Consider the following 19,439-nt stretch of genomic DNA (forward strand, 5'->3'; position numbering starts at 1 on the left):
TACAATATGATCCAGTTGACATTGTGGTATTTATATTTCTACTGACAAAAATCTCAGGAAAAGAGTCAAGTGAGACCTTGATGTTGCATTTCACTGTTACTCAGATATATCAATAATCAAATCTGGAGAGCTGCCAATAAAAATAGAATAAACATCATTAGCATTTTAATAAACCTGCAAGCCAGAGGGCTGGAAAAATAGAGCAAGACAGAGCAAAGGGAAATGAACGTGTTGAGTGCCTTCCCTCCAGCGGTTCGCCCCCGGCAGTCCGCCGTGTCCTCCCCATGGCACTCCTACAAAACACAAGCTCCAGGGAGATGTCGCTGTATTTTAAAACCTCTCATAGAGCTATCCCAGCCCTAAAGTTCCGGGGATATGTTGTAGTCTTTTTTTTTTTTAAACTGAGAATAAATAACCTAATTTTTAAAATACTTTCAGAAAGCGCTGATCTTTTAGTTATAAGCAGCATCTTGAATGTCAGATAGCCAGAATGTGATTTAATATGTTAACCAAATAGATTCAGATGAAAGATGAAGGAAAAAGTGGTAAGATGATGGGAGAAAAAAAAAAGAAAGAATATGCATGCATATGCAACAGATGAAGAGCCAATAGCGTATAGGTAGATGGCTGAATTAGAGTCCTTTGAAACTACTTCCAAATCAGATCCTAGGACTCATGGAATATATCAAACACAGAATTACACATAAACACACAAAGTAAACAGTTAATTTCCTTAATTTTCAGTCATTATATTTCCTCAACTGAAATAGAAATTAGAAATTGAAAGCCCTGCTTCCTGAGATATTTCTAATTTCATTTAATCTCATTACTCCATGATGCATGTGTGAGTACATGTATATGTGTAGAAAATCTTAAAGTATATTTTAAAAGAGTATAATACTAAAATACATTTGGATGAAAACTGCAAGTGAAAAGCATTCACAGAGGTAAAGTAGCTATGTATTAGGGTATTTTATTTTATGGTAACATAAGTAGGGATCACCGTTTAAAAAAAAAAACTCCATTTATGAATCTGAAAACACTTCACCCATTTAATCTAAAAATAGAGATGTTTACAAAAATATACAAAAATGAATATACGCTAAACGCCTTATTTTCTTCAGATAATTATGAACACTTCAGTGTCACCATACCATAAGCAATAAGTAACCTTCAAGAATCTGCTAGTGTCTTTAAAACATTTGATTTAAGACCTTTGCTGTCAATTTGCAGGGAACCATAAGGCTACAATGGTGATAAAGCATCGATGATGGATGATACCACCCAAGCCACCATTCTAATAATGAACTAATGATTCATACTCAAGGTGCTTTTGAAACATGATTAAGCCTCCAAACATTTCACCCTGGTAGGTTCTCATTACCCCAATCGTATAAAAGAGAACTTAAATAAGTTTACCAAGGTTACACAGTGAATGATAAGGATAAAGCCTGGAGCAACAATAACAACCACTCCCACAGTCCTCCGCGAGCCCTCTCCATTAGTATTTCAGAGAAGACTTCCAGAGAAGTTTATTTCATTGTTCTGCATCTAACTGACCTTCTCTGGTAGCCACTGGCAAGTGTTTGCCAAAATGTCACTGCCCAAAAAACTCCTTATGATGCCCTGTATTATAAAATGAGTATGTCAAGAATCAGATGAAATGTCATCAGTGACACTGACAACAATAAAAGAAAATATTCTACAGACTTAAGGAATGGAAGAAGATCTAAGTTAACAGGGAAAAACTTGCTGAGAGAATGTCATCAATGACTACACCAACAAAAAAGTGAAAGAGATCACAGCTCTAAGTAAGGAAAGAAGACAGAAATTAAAGGGGGCAGAGTTCCTGGGACTCACATGCTCTGCAATGGATCAGAAAGGGTAAAAGACTCCTTCTACAAGGGCTTCTGGGAAAGCCACAACGTCTCATTTAGAGATCGTCTCATTATTCCTGGTGGAGACAGAGGCAACATGCCTAAGCACCTGTGAGAGCTCTTCAGCGCTGAGTCCCAAAGTCACTGGGTGTCTTATTTGCATGTTAAAATGAATGACATAATTTGTGAATGTCAAAAGCAGTCACATCAAATTACATAGAAATTTAATTTGAACAAAAATTTCTGCCACGTAGCCTTTAAAATATAAAGCCAAAAGCTGTCAATTTTCCTACTCTAAAGTCTTTGAAAGTTAAGTTTCACTTGTAGGAATACTTGAAATTAAACAACCCAGTTCGGTGTGTCTACTTTTTTGAATTTAAAAAAAGTAATTTCACGTTAAAAAAAATTACTTTTACACTAAGACTGAGTATTTATTTTAAATGGACTTAGCTTGCAAATGTGATTCTTAAAATAAATGATCGCAGCTTGATACTGATGATTAGAATACATTTTGGGTATATTCTGGAATTTTCACCTGTATATGATTAGCACTTTTAAATAACAGCTTTAATAGAACTTTCAAAATAACATGAATATTTTTGATTACCTGCCTGAGGATGAACTGCACTGAAGATTAACTACAGTCCAGGTTTAAACCTAGACATTTTGTTCCACCTAAATGCTTACAGGACACTATTCTCCCAACAATGAAATGAAATCAGAGCCAATTAATACTAAAAACATGGAGAGCGCATGTTAGGATTTCCTGCTACCTTGAATTGCTTACTATTCCATGGTCTCGCCCATGTGTACTGGCAAGCTCATCAGTGCGGATCGCCACAAACTCTCAATTCTTTTACCTGAGAACAGTGTGCACTACACAACCTATTTAGAGGACTGAAATAAAAGATACAATTAATGGTGGCAAGTGAGTAAAGATAAATGTAACCATTCAAATGAAACGTTAGGAAGATACTGTCAGTGGGGAAAGCACATAAGTAGCAACAGGAGTATAAAGTTATCCTGACCTTGTCTCTTTGAAAACAGCTACATTTTCAAAACAGGATGCCAGCATCAAGCTGCAGCAGTGCCCCTGTGGATGTCTGCACCTCTGTCGGAGCCTGCCAGGTGATACTTCATACTTCTCCCCCTCTAACAAGCTCCATGGTTACATGTTACATTTGTACCTGGAGATGAGTGCCAAAAGCCACCGCCAAAAAGGGAAAGAAAAAAAAAGCTCCTCTATAACCTAACAATGCTGTCTTGGTACTAGGAATAAATTTGTAAAAGAAAAATCATGGAAACAAGAAGAAGATGGACAACTATGTAAAGCTACAAATTATGAAACATTTGTAATTCCAGTTAGAACAAGGTATGCAAAATATTAACCATATGATAAGTAATACATAGTTCTTTGAAGATACTTATCCAACAAATGTCTATAAATCTGCAGGAAAAAAATGTTACAGAAAACTGTTCTGTTTTGTTTTATTTTTTAAATTCCTTACTAAGTTTAATGAAGAAAGCCAGGGCATTGTCATGACATATTTTGTCATCCCTTTTCCAAATAAACTGCTGCCGCAAGGATATCATGTTTCTTCCAGATTTCTCTCCCCTTGCCTTCACTCAGTTTTTTTAATTCAGCAGGGTTAACATGTTGTCAGACTAAAACTGTATCCATGAACCTCTCACCTAAACCCCCACTCTCTTAGAAAAGTCAGCTTGTGCCTCTTTAACTCTTCAATTACATTTATAAAGCATTCTGAAACATTAAATCTACACTCATTACATGAACTTGACTATTTTGACGGACTTCTTTTGATTTGCTCTATTTCTTGACCAATATGAACAGTTCATTTTCTTTTTCTTTTACCTTGAACACTAGCTCATGCTCCCTAGGTTTATTTGTACTGCCATCTAATCAATCAATACACATTTACTAAACTTCTGGTGAGAAGCCCAGGACTATGGAAAAGACAAAATTCCCAGATACAGTTTTAATTCCTATGGTGTTATCGATGTCACATTCTAAGAAATTTACAATCCATCTAAGTATAAATTAAAACTCAAAGAAAAATATTCAACCTACCCTCTCTCTCCAAATGGAGATTCTCCAGGTACATATTCACACAAAACAAAATATTCATCTCTCTGCGTGTGTGTAATACAACAAAACATCAAACTACTAAAACATATTGGTAACTTGCTGATGAAAAAAAATTAATCAAAACCAAAAATAAGAACCGAGTTTAAATTCAAGTTAAAAGGAAAACAAATGGAAATTGTATTTTCCAAATGAAACAACTTCTCAAAATACCATAATAAATCACGGAGGGAAATGTTCCCAGGCTTTATTTAACAGGCAGTAAAACCCTGAGGCAGGTTTGATTACTGTGCTGCTAATAGTAAATGGTAAGATGAGCTATGGTATACATATCAAAACTACCTACTAGTCTTAACTAGTTTATTGATGCATGGTCTCTAAGGTGATAGTTAAAATTAAAAGTAAAAGCGTTTAAAACATGAAAAGACTCTCACTTCTATTTGTGGAATTTTTTGTGGTATTTTTGTCATAGGTGTTAGTACCATTATTGACTATATGCCATAGAAGTTATATCCTTTCAAGACTTATTATTAGAAAACACAGATGTTAAAGACAAACATAACAGTGATTAAGTTTCAGCCATAATTCTTCTAAAAGGCAGACTCCTCCTTTCTACTTCTCCCTAACTTGACAATAGGGTAGAAAAGGCTCTATTCTGAAAAATATGAAACACGGAAAACTGTTTTAAATACATCTAAAATCAAGGCCCTATACTTATGTACTTTTAAGTTTGTATTCACACTATACCTTTCAGAAGACCTGTCTTCTTCCCCTTGCATTTTTTTAGGTGAATACTCAAAATTAAACAATAACACTAGAAACTTCAAATGGATGTTATTTTACTATAATTTTATTTAATCAATGATATTTATTTTATTACAATGCAATTTAGCTACCACTTATAGTCAACAGACTCTACTGGTAGGTTTAACTGCTGATTGCAACTAAATGTATTTTAAACTCAGAATACGCTCTCGTGGGAACCTCGGCAGATAGGACTGAGGTCGGGGAGATCTGCACTCCGTCCTGACTGTGCTTACTAGTTGTGATTATCAGCAAGATCCTTTACCTCTCTGAGTCTCATCTATAAAACAGAGCATAATGATACCTATGGGGCTTCCCCCGGTGGCTCAGATCCTTTGGAGGAGGGCATGGAGCCCACTCCAGTATTCCTGCCTGGAGAATCCCATGGACAGAGAAGCCTGGTGGCCTACAGTCCATAGGGGTCGCAGAGTCAGATCTGACTGAACTGACTTAGCACGCACGCATGCAATGATACCTAGTCACAGAGTTGATATGATAATTAAATAGGATAATGAATAAAACACTCTTGGCAATTTACTATAAAACTTCAACATAGATCAGCTACAAAATCACTGTCTGAGTAACAAACCACACCAAAACTTTGTAGCTTAACAAAACCACCCTTACCTGCTCATGGGTCCCTGGACCAGCAATTTGGTCTGGGCTCAGTGGCGCAGTCCTGGAGGTTTTATTCACAGGGCTGCAGGAATCCAAAGTTCTGCATGAGGCTGGATGGTCTGACCCAGCCTCGCGGACACATCTGACAGATGACCCTGGCTAGACCTCTATCTCCAGGTGACCTCTCGTTCTCAAAGAGACTACTCAGGGCAGCTTCCAGGAAGGCAAGAACAAAAGTCACAAGGCCTCTTGAAGCCAAACCTTGGAAGCCCTCCCACAGAATTTCCACTGCATCCTATTGGTTAGAGCAAGCCACAAAGCCAGGGCAGGTGCAAGGGGACAGAGAAAGATGCCCTCTTGATGTAAGGATAGCTACATCTTAACACACACAGGCATGCACACAGGGGTGGGCGGAATGTGTGCCTATTGTTTGCAATCTTCTAAAGCCTGTAAAATAGTGACAAACTTTTATTAACACCTATGCCATCTTTCCACTATAAATAACTGCAGAATTCATATTTTAAAACCAAAAAGAAGAACTAGCGTGAGTTTTCCCCAATCTAGAGAACACTGTCCTGCTGCTTCAATGACAGACTTAAAAGAAGACCAACATCCAGACCTAGTGACTGATACCATCATTTAGATTTCTTTATTTTTCTGTGTTCTAAGAGTCCTCAACACTTTTCTATTTAATCTAATCAGTATATTTATTTTCATCTGATTTGATATTTTAACCTTCAGCATGTAGCTTTCTAGTCAAACAATTTACAACGAATAGAATCACCAAGAAATCTGGATCACCATGCTGCACTTGTAGAAACTATGACATTTTATTTTAAAAAGTAAATAAAAACATATCATTGTAAAAACTAAATATCCTTTTGTTCTTCTCCATGGAAATGATCACTAGACAAAAACAATTTTGTGGTATAGTTCATCAGCGAGGCTTTAGAGATCTATTCATACAGATTTAACCAGAAATTAAAAAAAAAAAAGTTTATATCCACTAACAAGCAAAAAGTAGAATGCCAAAGCAAAACTTGAAATTTAATTTATTGTATCAAATCTAATTTTAATGAGTATCTTTCTAAATTTTTTGTCACAGCTACAGAAATTCACTAAATGATAAATGCTACCAAAACTTCCTTTAACATGACTGTCTCTAAAAGATTCGTTTCAAGAGCCACAGTCCTTAATACAACACAATACAATCTGCTTTGGGTGATTTCATGGGGCAGGATATGCCGGTAAACACACTGCGTGATAAGAACTGCTCCTTAAGGAAGGAGAGAAATGAAGGAAACAGCTACTTGCTGTTTGACAATACTGTGCACAGAGAAGCGGTCTGGGGAATGGTTAATTTCCTAAGCTTGACATTTTTTTAGCTGAGGTTCAGTTACAACATGGCTTCATAAAGAAACAGTTGGAAACTCAAGTCGTTTTCAATTTTAGACAAATTGGTGCTGCCAAAATTATAATACTCAATAAAGGAAAACTTTAAAAACGGAGGGATGCCTAATCTGGTTTCTAAGACATTCAAAAACCCTGATTACGTTATGAGAAGCCATACAAGAAGTCAAATACACACCTGTCTAGAGAAAACGCTACCAGCCGGTGCTGTCTTTGGTGGTTCGGGACAATCCTCCTATGTGAACAAGCCTCCTTAGCGTGCATTATTGACACTAGATAATTCGACTCGATAATTACAGATTAAAGATAACCCTGTGCTACCTTTTCTGGAAAGATAATCTACTCAATTTATTTTTAAAGAATATCTTGTGTGTCTAACATATTCCCATTTTGTTTTAATTATCTCAAAGACCTACATGAGTGACAGATCTACTATATAGGTTCATATGGAATAGTTACTATTTTTGAAAAATAGTGACAATTATAACATTCTTTCATTATATTGCTTACTAATCTTAATTGCCATGATTTCAAAAGACAGTTCCAAAGTGCATCTTGAACAAACAGAAAAGCAATTAGCCTAAATTAATTGCTTTGCTGATGTGATTTGCAGTAGGGATGCTTGGTGGTTTTGCAACTCCTGCCAGTGCTTTCACAAGTTGATGTTCTGATGATTTTTTAGCCTATTTTTGCACCAGAGCAATTAACCAGATAATTGTTCTAATGTGAACCTGCCCTTAATCAGTATGCTTAGGTTCCTACTAACAATTAACCAAATATTAAACATACACTAAACAGCAGCCCTTAAAAGTGCTCCAGGAAGAACTGAGAAAAACCTGCCACAGTTTTCTCACACAGCCACACTCTTCTCACCAAGAAACAGAAAAGAAGCTCTAACTGTCTCCTCTGCCTCTTTCAGTTAATACAAGATATCATTACGTATGAAGAGCAAAGTTTCTGGGTCTTCATTTAAAAGTATTCCAAAGACTCTATTCAGAAGACAGAAGCCAATGATTCAACATTAAAACCTATGAGGAGGGCATGGCAAATCCCCATGGACAGAGGAGCCTGCAAAGAGTCGGCCATGACCGACAGAACAAGCACAGAAAACGGAGCTACTGCTCTGATAAAAAGCACGCAATACAGAAAGCAAGCTCTACCTGAGTCCAGACAAGAACAGTAGCCCCTTACTTTATTAAGTATCAATTTAATTCAGAAATAAAACTTGGGAGAAAGAGGACATGTGAACCAACTGCCTGGATTTTAACCAGAGTTCAAGCCAAATTTAAAAACAAACTTATACCTCCTACAAAAGCAGCATTTATAATTCCCTCAACACATAGGTATTAAATTACTTCTCTGAGCTGGGCTCTATGTAAGGTACCGGGGGCTGAGGTTGGGGCAGAGGGCCAAAGACAAAGAGGCAGGCTCCCCTTACAAGGAGGGATTCACAAGCAAAGCGTTGCACAGCCACACAAGTCGCAGGCGGACAGTCGGGCAGCGTGCTGTGGATCCAGCCGCTGGGGTGTGATACAGCACGCATTACGACCACCACTACTTCCTCTTTTCCTTAACAATAAAGGGATCCGCACTCATAAGGCAAATAATTGGCAGTGCAACTAGAACTGCTAATCAAACAGGTCTCATTAACATCTGCACTTCAGTAAGCAAGGAGTTATTTTACACTACCTTAAGTTAAACATTTTATCAGTTGAGGAATGATATACATAAAACCTTTCCGTCTTCATGAGGCAAAAAGGTTCAAGCTGAAAGTACTCCGCCATTCTTCATGCCATCATGTCTTCTTTTTTAATCTCTAAAAGGACCATCATACAGAAAACGGCCCAGGCACACACATGTCAGGTCTGCCGTTTTTAATTATTACCAGCAATTTTTCCTCTGGTTAAACATGTGTGTACCTATCTTCTAAGATATTTCTTTATGCCACTGTTCATAAAATATTTTAGGCTGAAGCAAAATCTCTTGCACAAAATTAATAACTAATCACAGGAGATATTTATCATCTCAAGCCTTTTACAAGGAAATTGTCAGATTTAATCACCTTTCTCATATTTTCACTATTTACTGGGCTTCATTTATCATACATTTTAAAATTTTGACAACAGTGAGTTATTTTAATTACCATTTCTGGTTGGGGATTAAGAATAAGACAACTCCTCAGGGAAGGGGAGGCAGGGCAGGAAGTCATATATTTGTCTGAACAGTCAATAAACTATTATCATTTTCATCAATAGATGAAGATTTTGTTCAATGTTGGCATTTTAAAACGGGTCTGAGGTTAGGAAGCCTCCCAAGGCACAGCAGTGCGTTCTTCATCATACAAACTGCCTGTCCTTTCCCATTGTTTGATCATGAATTCTGATTTCATAGCATATAAAACATGATTTTTAATCCCACAAACTAACGGCTTAATACATACATTCACTCATCTTTATATTGCCTTAAAAACACAGAATCAGTAGCAATATTTAAATAGCACATCCAGGAATACCAATATGATAGTATAAAAGCTCTACTATTACTACTTACAAAAATGTTTACTTATACATTATCATCGCTCACTAGGAACCAAAGACAAACTGGAAATTAAAAATTACCATTATATGTTGGAACTATCATAAAAATTGACATTATTCCACAAGACAAAATAATGCAAACATGGAGAAATCAATAAGACAAACTCATCCACGTCAAATCCAGTTTCCATCCCATCTTCAGAATTGGAGTTAAATATCAAAGCTGGCTGACACAGGTAAGATATAGATGATCTCATATAGATTTTCCTTTCAAGTGATGGTACTAGGTTAAATGCTTTAGTGCTATATATTAATTAATATTTCCTTTAAGTGATATCCAGTAATTAGAATTACTCAAAAACCAATATCAGAACTGATATCCAGTATCACTACATACCAAACAACGAAAAAGTACCTTTAATTTGAATTTCACCTGAGGATAAAAGCACACATCATTTCATCAGAGAAACTTTCCCTTCTGTAGAAAAATATCATCAGCTATTTGAAAAATCACATATACTGTACAAATTAGTTACAGCAGTTATTTTTTTACCAAAGGTACTGAAACATTCACTAAAGTTTACTTCCTTCTTTTTAACTCAGTAATACTCACTCACAGTATATAGCACCTAGTATTCTCCTTTACTCTGCAATGATTAATTTATTACAACTGGCAGAGAGCATCTACAGAAACTAAAACATTTGTAAAAATAAATGTGCATCATCACATGCTTAAATAAATATCTATTCTAAATTCACCCTGAAATTATTTTTGGTATCAAATATGAGCCAGATGTGGTATTAGACATGAAGATGAGCAACACTTTCTACTTTTCCTCAATAAAGTTAGGAAGAAATGAAGAGCATTTGTAAATGGTATTGTTGGGGGAAAAAATGTTTTTGTTACAAAATTTAGATGTTTTTAAAATCTATAGGTCTTAGTCAAACAAAGCTAGTGGAGGTGACGGAATTCCAGCTGAGCTATTTCAAATCCTGAAAGATGATGCTGTGAAAGTGCTGCACTCAATACGCCAGCAAATTTGAAAAACTCAACAGTGGCCAGAGGACTCGAAAGGGTGAGTTTTCATTCCAATCCCAAAGAAAGGCAATGCCAAAGAATGTTCAAACTACTGCACAGTTGCACTCATTTCACATGCTAGTAAAGTAATGCTAAAAATACTTCAAGCTAGGGTCCAACAGTACAAGAATGTCCATATGTACAGGCTGGATTTAGAAAAGACAGAGGAATAAGAGATCAAATTGCCAACATCTGTTGGATCATAGAAAAAGCAAGAGAGTTTCAGAAAAACCTCTGCTTCATTGACTACACTAGAGCCTTTCACTCACTATGTGGATCACAACAAACTATCGAAAATTCTTCAAGAGATGGGAATACCAGACCACCTGACCTGCCTCCTGAGAAATCTATATGCAGGTCAAGAACCATCAGAACCAGACATGGAACAATAGACTGGTTCCAAATCATGAAAGGAGTATGTCAGCTGTATACTGTCACCCTGCTTATTTAACTTATATGCAGAGTACATCATAAGAAAAGCCAGGCTGGGAGAATCACAAACTGGAATCAAGATTTCCAGGAGAAAAATCAATAACCTCAGAAAAGCAAATGACACCACCATTATGACAGAACTCGAAGAGGAACTAAAGAGCTTCCTGACGAAGGTGAAAGAGGAGTGTGAAAAAGCTGGCTTAAAGCTCAATATTCAAAAAACTAAGATCATGCCATCTGGTCCCATCACTTCATGTCAAGTAAATGGGGAAACAATGGAAACAGTGACTTTATTTTCTTGGCCTCCAAAATCACTGTGGATGGTGACTGTAGCCATGAAATTAAAAGATGCTTGCCCCTTAGAGAAAAGCTATGACAAACCTAGAGAGCATACTAAAAAGCAGAGACATCACTTGCCAACAAAGGTCTGCATATTCAAAACTACGGTGTTTCCAGTAGTCATGTGTGGCTGTGAGAGTTGGACCGTAAATAAGACTGAGCACATGAGAACTGATGCTTTCAAACTGTCATGCTGGAGAAGACTCTTGGAGAGTCCCTTGACAAGGAAATCAACCCTGAATATCCCATCGTTTGGCCACCGGATGCGAAGAGCCGACTCACTGGAAAACACCCTGACCTCCCATGAGGGCAGGAGGAGAAGTAGGTGACAGAGGATGAATTGGTTGGATGGCATCACCAACTCAATGAACATGAGTCTGAGCAAACTCTGGGAGATGGTGATGGACAGGGAGGCCTGTGTGCTGCAGCCCATGGGCACAAAGAGACAGACCCAACTGAAAGACTGAACAACAACAGGTCTTATCCGAAACTCTCACTTCTCAGATATCCCACAAGGAAAAGAAAAGGGAACACTCTACTGACGTTCAGAATGATCAAGCGTAGTCTGAGGTAGGAGGACCATCCAAAGCAGGACGTGTGGATCGCAGAAGGGGCAGCAGCAGCACAGACAGGAACCTGACGGCACCCCGGAACAACAGGGAGGGGCTGAGACTGCCCCGAACAAACCAGGACACGGGGCAGGGGGCATGCGGCAGGCAGTGTCCAGACAGCACGCCCCTCGTGCTCGGAGCTGGGGCTTTGGAGACACAAAAAAGGGCTCCAAGCTTGTTTCCACCAGTTAGGAGCTGAGAGTGCTCTAATCTTCCTGGACCTTAATCCCGTCATTTAAATGAGGCTGATTTCTTCCTCAGGGTTGTAGAGATTAAATGCAACACAGGGTGTGATCATTTTGCACTGTGTGGCACAGACTATAATAAATGGTAGCTATTATTACCTGTTATTATTAACCTTGGTTCAAAAACAAAAGAGAGAAAATATTATACCCTTCAACCTCAGAAGCACTACAAAAAGCAAGCATGGTTTTAAAGAGAGGGTCTAATAGACAGGATACCAGAGGCATCATTTTTAAAGATGGTCAGGGGACCTGGGGGCTTTCCAGGAGGCACTAGTGGTAAAGAACCTGCTTGCCAACGCGCGCGACATAAGAGACATGGGTTCAACCCCTGGGTCGGGAAGATTCCCTGGAGAAGGACATGGCAACCCACTCCAGGATTCTTTCCTAGAAAATCCCATGAACAGAGGAGACTGGCAGGCTACAGTCCACAGGGCCACAAGGAGCCGGACACAACTGAAGCGACTTAGCACACATGCATGCCCGGGGGACTTGAAGAGCACTTAACCCAGCATTATTCTGTTGTTCTAGGGATGGCCTTACCAGTAACTGTGACTATAAAAGAGAGGGTCAAAACTTAGCCAACCTCCAACAGGTGTCACTAGCTCAGAAACGCTCCATTCTGTCCCCGCAATTCTCCCAGAACTCGGTAAAACAACAACTATTCATTTTAAAAAATCTGAATACATACAGAACATACTCAAAACTACGCAGTAAAATTACAGAAATAAATAAAATTCAGTTTTAGTAAAAGTCCACCCAACCAGCCCAGCCACATTATTAGGCACCACAGGTATGCAGACAGGCCCCTCTGCAGCCTCTGCAGGGAGGCCAGCCCTGCTCTGAGCACCAGCACCAAGCGGCTCCAATGGCAGCGCTAGTTTTACTGCCTCCTTATTTCCAAGTTTTCGTGCTTTTACAGGAGAAAACTGTTCAAACTTCACACTCAGTACTCCAAGGTGAAAAGTATTTGTCTCCTCCAGACCACTTAACTTTAATAGAAAACAAAACATTCTCCAACTCAAATTCAACTATGCCTGCTGGATTTTAATGGATAGGTTTGTCCCCCACTTGGGCAATCTTTAAACCTCTGTCTCTAGGAGAATTAAGTAATATTAGGGGATTGAAATGAAATAAAATTCTAAATCCACTGTGACATGACATTCACGGGAAGATGGTAGATTATCCACCTAGTCCTCGAACACTTATAAAAACAATATATAGCATATGTTCACAAAACAATTCTTGGAAATAAAACACAATGGGCACTCAGCAAATATTTTATATCGCCAACACCTGCTCAAATCCTCTCTGAACTTTATTTCTAAATGTCACCGTTTTTTATTGAATCAACGGAAATTTGAAAGAAGAAACAGAATAAACATCCAGAGAAGATCAAGGGAGTTAGAAAAATCTTTATAGAAAGCCTCATTGAGTTTTACACGAGCCAGGGCGCTGTCAGTCTCCCTGAAAGGGGCGGTGGAGTCATCTGTTACTCCACGACTTCAATCTCAGAGTGCCTAAAGGACTAAAAAGGGCTCTGTGTGGAAAAAGAAAAAGAGAAGAAAAAAAAGGAAAGAAAGAAAAGTCTTAAGGCTTTTCAAAATTTTATAAACAAAGGAATTGTGAATCAAATACTAAGCACTGCAAATAAATTCACTTTGAATCACAGACTTGAAGTTGAGGGTAGTTTAGTATACTAGTTCAACTGTTATTCAGGAAACTTGTTTATAACACTCCTGTTTGAACTATAAGTGGGAATGAGTTCTCTATTTTGGAAGGCAGTTAATGAAAACCAAGGTTTTAACTTATTTTAAGCTGAATTCTGTCTCCCTCTGTAACTTCAACCTGTTGGCCAAAGTTCTGAGGTCTGAAATAAGGAAGAACTAATTTAAGTAAACTAATTAACTCTCTATCATCTGTTAATATATTTTATCAGACTCAATTTAAAAAGAACTATTTGATTTAAAACAAGAAATCCTTACCTAAAAATCTTTACATTCTGAATTTCAATAAGGGAGAATTCAATTTGTAGACTAGGTGGGGACAGGTGGATATTATAAAATAGATCATGCTAGGTGGGAGTAATGGAGAAATTGAAGAATGGCCGATGAGAAAAGCCCTTTACTCATCCTGGAAAGATCGCTGACATGAGAAAATGTGGGTCCAATGTTGCTAGATCTGCAACTTTCCCAAAAGAAGGCCCAAATACAGATTTTTACGTGAACAACCCAATTTTTTAAAGTTGGCAACTTACTCAATTTTTTAAATATTGTATGGGCCAAACAAAACACCTCTGTGGATTGGACTCAACTCTGGCTCACCAATTTGCAATTTCAAAATGTTGTTATTTAAAAGTCTATTTAATGAGAAAACATTTATAGTTACTATTCTAAACACTAGTACATATAAACAAAGAGTAACACATTGCAAATGTTATTTTATATTTAAAAGAAACAGGTCACAACAATCTCAAGAGTTAAAACTCCTCAGATCTTAGGATGTTCACTGAGGCAACAGCCCCCTTTACATAAATGTAAGACTCACGCAGCAAATTAACTCCTTAAAGAAAGTGTCCTCAGCTATCTGTGTTCAATAAATTTAATACATTCAATTTTGTTTTAAACTGAAAATTCAAAGAATAAGTCTCTAGCTAGGTAAGAACCATTTAGTTTTTTACAAAAGTCATGCAGCTTCTGGACTCAATACCAACCATAAAAAAAAGAAAAGAAAAAAAACAGTGAAGACCAAATTGAATGTGAAATAGCAAAACAATCATATCAAATACAAGTAAACATTCCAATAAGCTTCCAGTCAGATAGAGTACAGGAGAAATAATAACCAGATGTTTAATTTAAATCATCAATAGAAATAGTCAGTGTCCTCTTTTCATAAACCACTTGGATTTTATTTGTATTCAAAAGCAATGGTAAATGTCAAATGACTACTAGACCATCCTTCTGAACACAAGAAAATATCACGCTGTTTAACTCTCTAAATACAAAAAGTGCTTTTTAAGAAACAAAGATAAAGAACAGCATGTCTTAGTCACACAGATCAATTTAAGAACCACAAAATGCTAAAAGGTTCCATGCACTTAACAGTAAAGACTTTGAGTTACTAAATATTTTAAAATTTTGAACTTCGAAAATATTTATTGTTAAAATCTTTTCAAATCCAGGATAAATCTTGTATCTAAAGATCTGAGAAGAGTATCAAACTTTATCTTCATGTGAAGAATTCATTATTAAAGCAAGCAGCATTAAACATAGATTCTTTTCATAGGCATTAGGTATAAAATAGTATCTAAAGGTTCTATTATAACTTTATTATGAAAGAAAATAATGAGATTTGTTTTTTTAAAAAAAACTAAGAATGTTATGTATAAATGTCAATTGTGTGTGAATTCCAACTATGAAATGGAAATTGACTCATCAGCCATTTGCTTTTTCTTGTTTGTCCCCATCCAATTCTTACTGCAGTAAAAATGGAAAAAACACATCCAATTGGAAAAGCCAAAGGAAAATTAAACAAACGGGCTAAATTTAATAGGAATAGTATGAGCTTCAGCAGAACAAAAGATGTTGAAAGGATTAAATGAGAACACATGTAAAGTGCCTATCAATTACCTGGATAATAAAGGTTACTTTCCTTCCCTCTATCCTTACAAGGCTCACGATCATCTCACTCATTAAGTCTTATGTCACCTAAAGAGGAAAACCTTTGGGATCAGCAGGAACTCAGTGCCCCACAGTCTGAGGCACAGCACCAAGTATTTAGTAGGGGGTTAATAAATGCTTCCTGATTTACTAGAGGATAATAATAATGAACAAATCTAAAACAGACACTAATTGATAGGCTAAATGCATTAGTGCATTCCAGTGTCCTCCATGGGAAAGGTTACTAACCCATCCCGGCTAAGTGCTGAAATTATAATTAAGTCTGATGGGAAGTCCTAGATTTATACCAATATAATTACAAATATTACTTAGCTTAGTGATAGAGTATGGCAAGAACAATGAGCTGACTAATTTAGATGACACTGCAAAGTGGGTTTTAATGTTTGAAACTCCTATTACAGTACACAGGATAAGTGCAAGTAGTGTAATTAAAACCTAAAAGAGTCTGATCTTTAAAACTCTACCGCTCAACCTCATTAAAATGCATGTTTTCTCAATTAATTCAAACTTTTCCATTAAAAACATAAAAATACACTTTCATTCCTTGCAAATAAATCTCTACAGTACAGCATTTAGGATCAAACACCAAATAATCATTATAGTTAAATAGGAAAAAAAAACGACTAAAATATTATGGAAAGGGATTTGAGCAGATGGAACCTAACAAAGGGAAGGAAAGGCAAGGTGAAGGCTGCTCTTTTTTCATGTGTAAATACCCAGTTAGGGCTACACAAGCATTTGAAGCACCAGAAGATGAGAAATCCTTGAGTATCTTTGTGTAAATGATATAAATCTAAGCAAAAGCAAAACCTGTTTACTGAGCAGACAACCCTTGTGATCATACATGGACTGCATCTTACTTACCTCTGTAGGCTCCAAGTCCTGAGTCTTCTCAATCATCTTCATATCCATTTCGTGGCACAGTTTTCACCTTTCAATCCGAAGCATTACTAAGAAGTTTACCTGAATATTAAGCTAATGCTAAACACCTAAAACCACAGGATGATGTTTTTCATGTACTTTTTTTTATCAGTTGTTATGGACATTTAAAAGATTATTTTAAAACTTGTCACATAATTGGTCATGTGGAAGAATGTAGTTTATAGAAAAGAATTTAATTTTTTAAATGTTCATCAATTTTCTTCAGATTTTGATACACCTCACACAGTGACTACTATTCAGAAACAATAAACACCTTTATAAATGATGACCATGGACCAATTCTGGCTTAGTAAATTTTTCAAGAAAAATGTTACTAAGAAAGAGCCAAGTCAAAAGCTATCACACATAATTTAAAGGATAATGCTGGTAATTTATAGGAATGCCACTAGAATTTGCCATTCTTGGGGAAAATGAAGTCTACATGATTTTACTGTTAAAAGAATAAAAGGAAATTAAAAGTGAGAGGGGGAAATGTCTTAAATTTAAAGCATCATCTGACAAAAACTTTATAAATTGCTGCTCTATTTTACAAAAAAACATTTAAATCTAAATAGGTTCTAATTTTAGCTGAAATAGTGCTTTCTATTTTGAAAGCAATATATTTTTGGTGACCTTTTTTAAAACTTATTTATTCTTGAAAAGCTACTGAGCAAGAACCTTATCTCATGCCTATATTTAAGAACCCACCTAAACTAATCAGCAATAAGACTCCCTGTGGCTCAGATGGTAAAGAATCCATCTGTAATGCAGGAGACCTGGGTTCGATTCCTGGGTCAGAAGATCCCCTGGAGGAGGGCGTGGCAACCCATTCCAGTATTCTTGCCTAGAGAATCCCATGGACAGAGGAGCCTGTCGGGCTATACAGTCCATGGTGTGACAAAGAGTCGGACAAGCACAGAGTAAGCACAGAACAGTGGTACTCTGCAGTTATTTTCACTACAAAGAAGTCTATTTTCAAGGGTTCTTTCATTTTCCCCCCCTCATGCAATATTTCATAGAAAAATTAACCTATCAATTATCACTGTTTATTTTTAAAACTATTTTTAAAATATTTTTAAATGCTTATTTTTAAAACATTTTACACATCTTTACACTACGTATTAAACTATCCATCACATGACTGTAACGTTCAAAACAAATTCTATTTATACAGAAAACAAAATGTCATCCTAGAGAAAAGATCTGAATGCATAATGTTTGAAACAGTTTCTCAGAACCATTTTCCTTGATAAATGAACAGTAAAATCAACCACAAAAAGTAGCAAAAATATTAAAGTGACAAACAATGTTTTGGATGAGTGACAGAAGATTCAATAGACTTCTGTTGTTTTAACTGTTTAGACAAACATATGAATCTTAGCACATAAACTCTGCTGCAAATATAAACAAGTGTGAGTCACTCAGTAGTGTCCAACTGTTTGCAACCCCATGGACTGTAGCCCACCAGACTCCTCTGTCCATGGAGTTCTCCAGGCAAGAATACTAGAGTGGGTAGCTACTTCCTACTCCAGGGGATCTTCCACACCCAGGGATCAAATCTGGGTCTCCTCTTTCAGGCAGATTCTTTCTTGTCCAAGCCGTTAGGGAAGCCCCAAAACTGGATGGGTTAAAAGTATACTTCTAAATGTTTTTTCAAAACTTAAAAATATCTATTTTAAAAGTCATGGCTATATCACATTTTCCATAGAGTAGACATGCCTTATTACAATGATAATCAGTACTTGGTACACAGAACACAAGCTTCCCTTTGAAAAAGTGTTTTTAAGATGTTAAGGTGGTTACCTGTCATTTATAATCCAGTTCAGGCAGAGATTGAGAGAACTAAGATTTTTGCACCTCTTGACAATTTCCATCACGGTTTCATTATCCAGTTCAGTGATATGACGTAGGTCCAAGCTGGAAAGGTTTCTTAGCTAATGAGAAAAATAAAATCAAAGATGAGAAAGATAACTACTACAGCCTCAAAAACTATTAAGAACAATCGATTACAGAATATCACTGCACTGAATAATAGACTATAGTCTAGAATCATTAGATTAAACTAAATGGTTACATAATATTTTAATAATAAATAAGAAATTAGTCAGAAATCTAAGGTGAACAAATGGCAACAAACATTAAAATCAAGCAGATTTTATTAAGGCATCATAATAATCAAAAGCTAGCATTCTAATATGTGGGAAAGCTGTTAAGTCAATCACATTAATTACCTACAATTTGACAGGATTATTTTCTTTAACATTGATTTCAGATATTTATCTTCATGATAATACCATTTTTGTACAGGTTTTCTTTTTTAAAAAAAGATAAAATATGAGCAAATTGTTAATTCAGAGGTATCTTGATGATATTTTATCAAGGTGGATAAAGATGGCAGGCTCTTAATTATCTTCTTCAAATAAACTATATCTCAAATAAGCTATTTTTCCTTAATAACATGCAAAGAATTAATCTGGTTGCATCTGGTAGACCGAATAACACCACTCCCAAGGATATCTATGCCCTCATTTGCCACCTTATATGGCAAAAGAGATTTTGTGGATAAGATTAAAGTTAAGGATGCTGAGATAAGGTGCCTGTCCTAGATTATTCAGAGCAACAGAGAACCTCTACCAGCTAAAGTCAGCGATGTGATAGAAGAAGATGTAGAGGACATTTAAACTGTGAAAGAGGTTCCACCTGCCTTCTCTGGCTTTGTGTCTAGAGGAAGAGGGCCAGGGGCCAAGGAATGTGGGCGGCTTCTAGAGCTGCTGGCAAGATGTTGG

At 36.6% G+C, this 19,439-nt stretch overlaps 1 protein-coding gene across 1 annotated transcript in view; it reads right to left on the reverse strand.

The window, feature by feature from the left end:
* Positions 1-19,439, reverse strand: part of FBXL17 (F-box and leucine rich repeat protein 17) — a 498,904-nt gene that overhangs the window by 313,536 nt on the left and 165,929 nt on the right. The window contains exon 6 of the mRNA XM_043913747.1: positions 18,457-18,587. Coding sequence (XP_043769682.1) covers positions 18,457-18,587 — 131 coding nt within the window. The remainder of the gene's footprint in view (positions 1-18,456; positions 18,588-19,439) is intronic.

Source organism: Cervus elaphus, chromosome 9 (genome assembly GCF_910594005.1).
Source record: "Cervus elaphus chromosome 9, mCerEla1.1, whole genome shotgun sequence".
NCBI classification, from domain to species: Eukaryota; Metazoa; Chordata; class Mammalia; order Artiodactyla; family Cervidae; genus Cervus; species Cervus elaphus.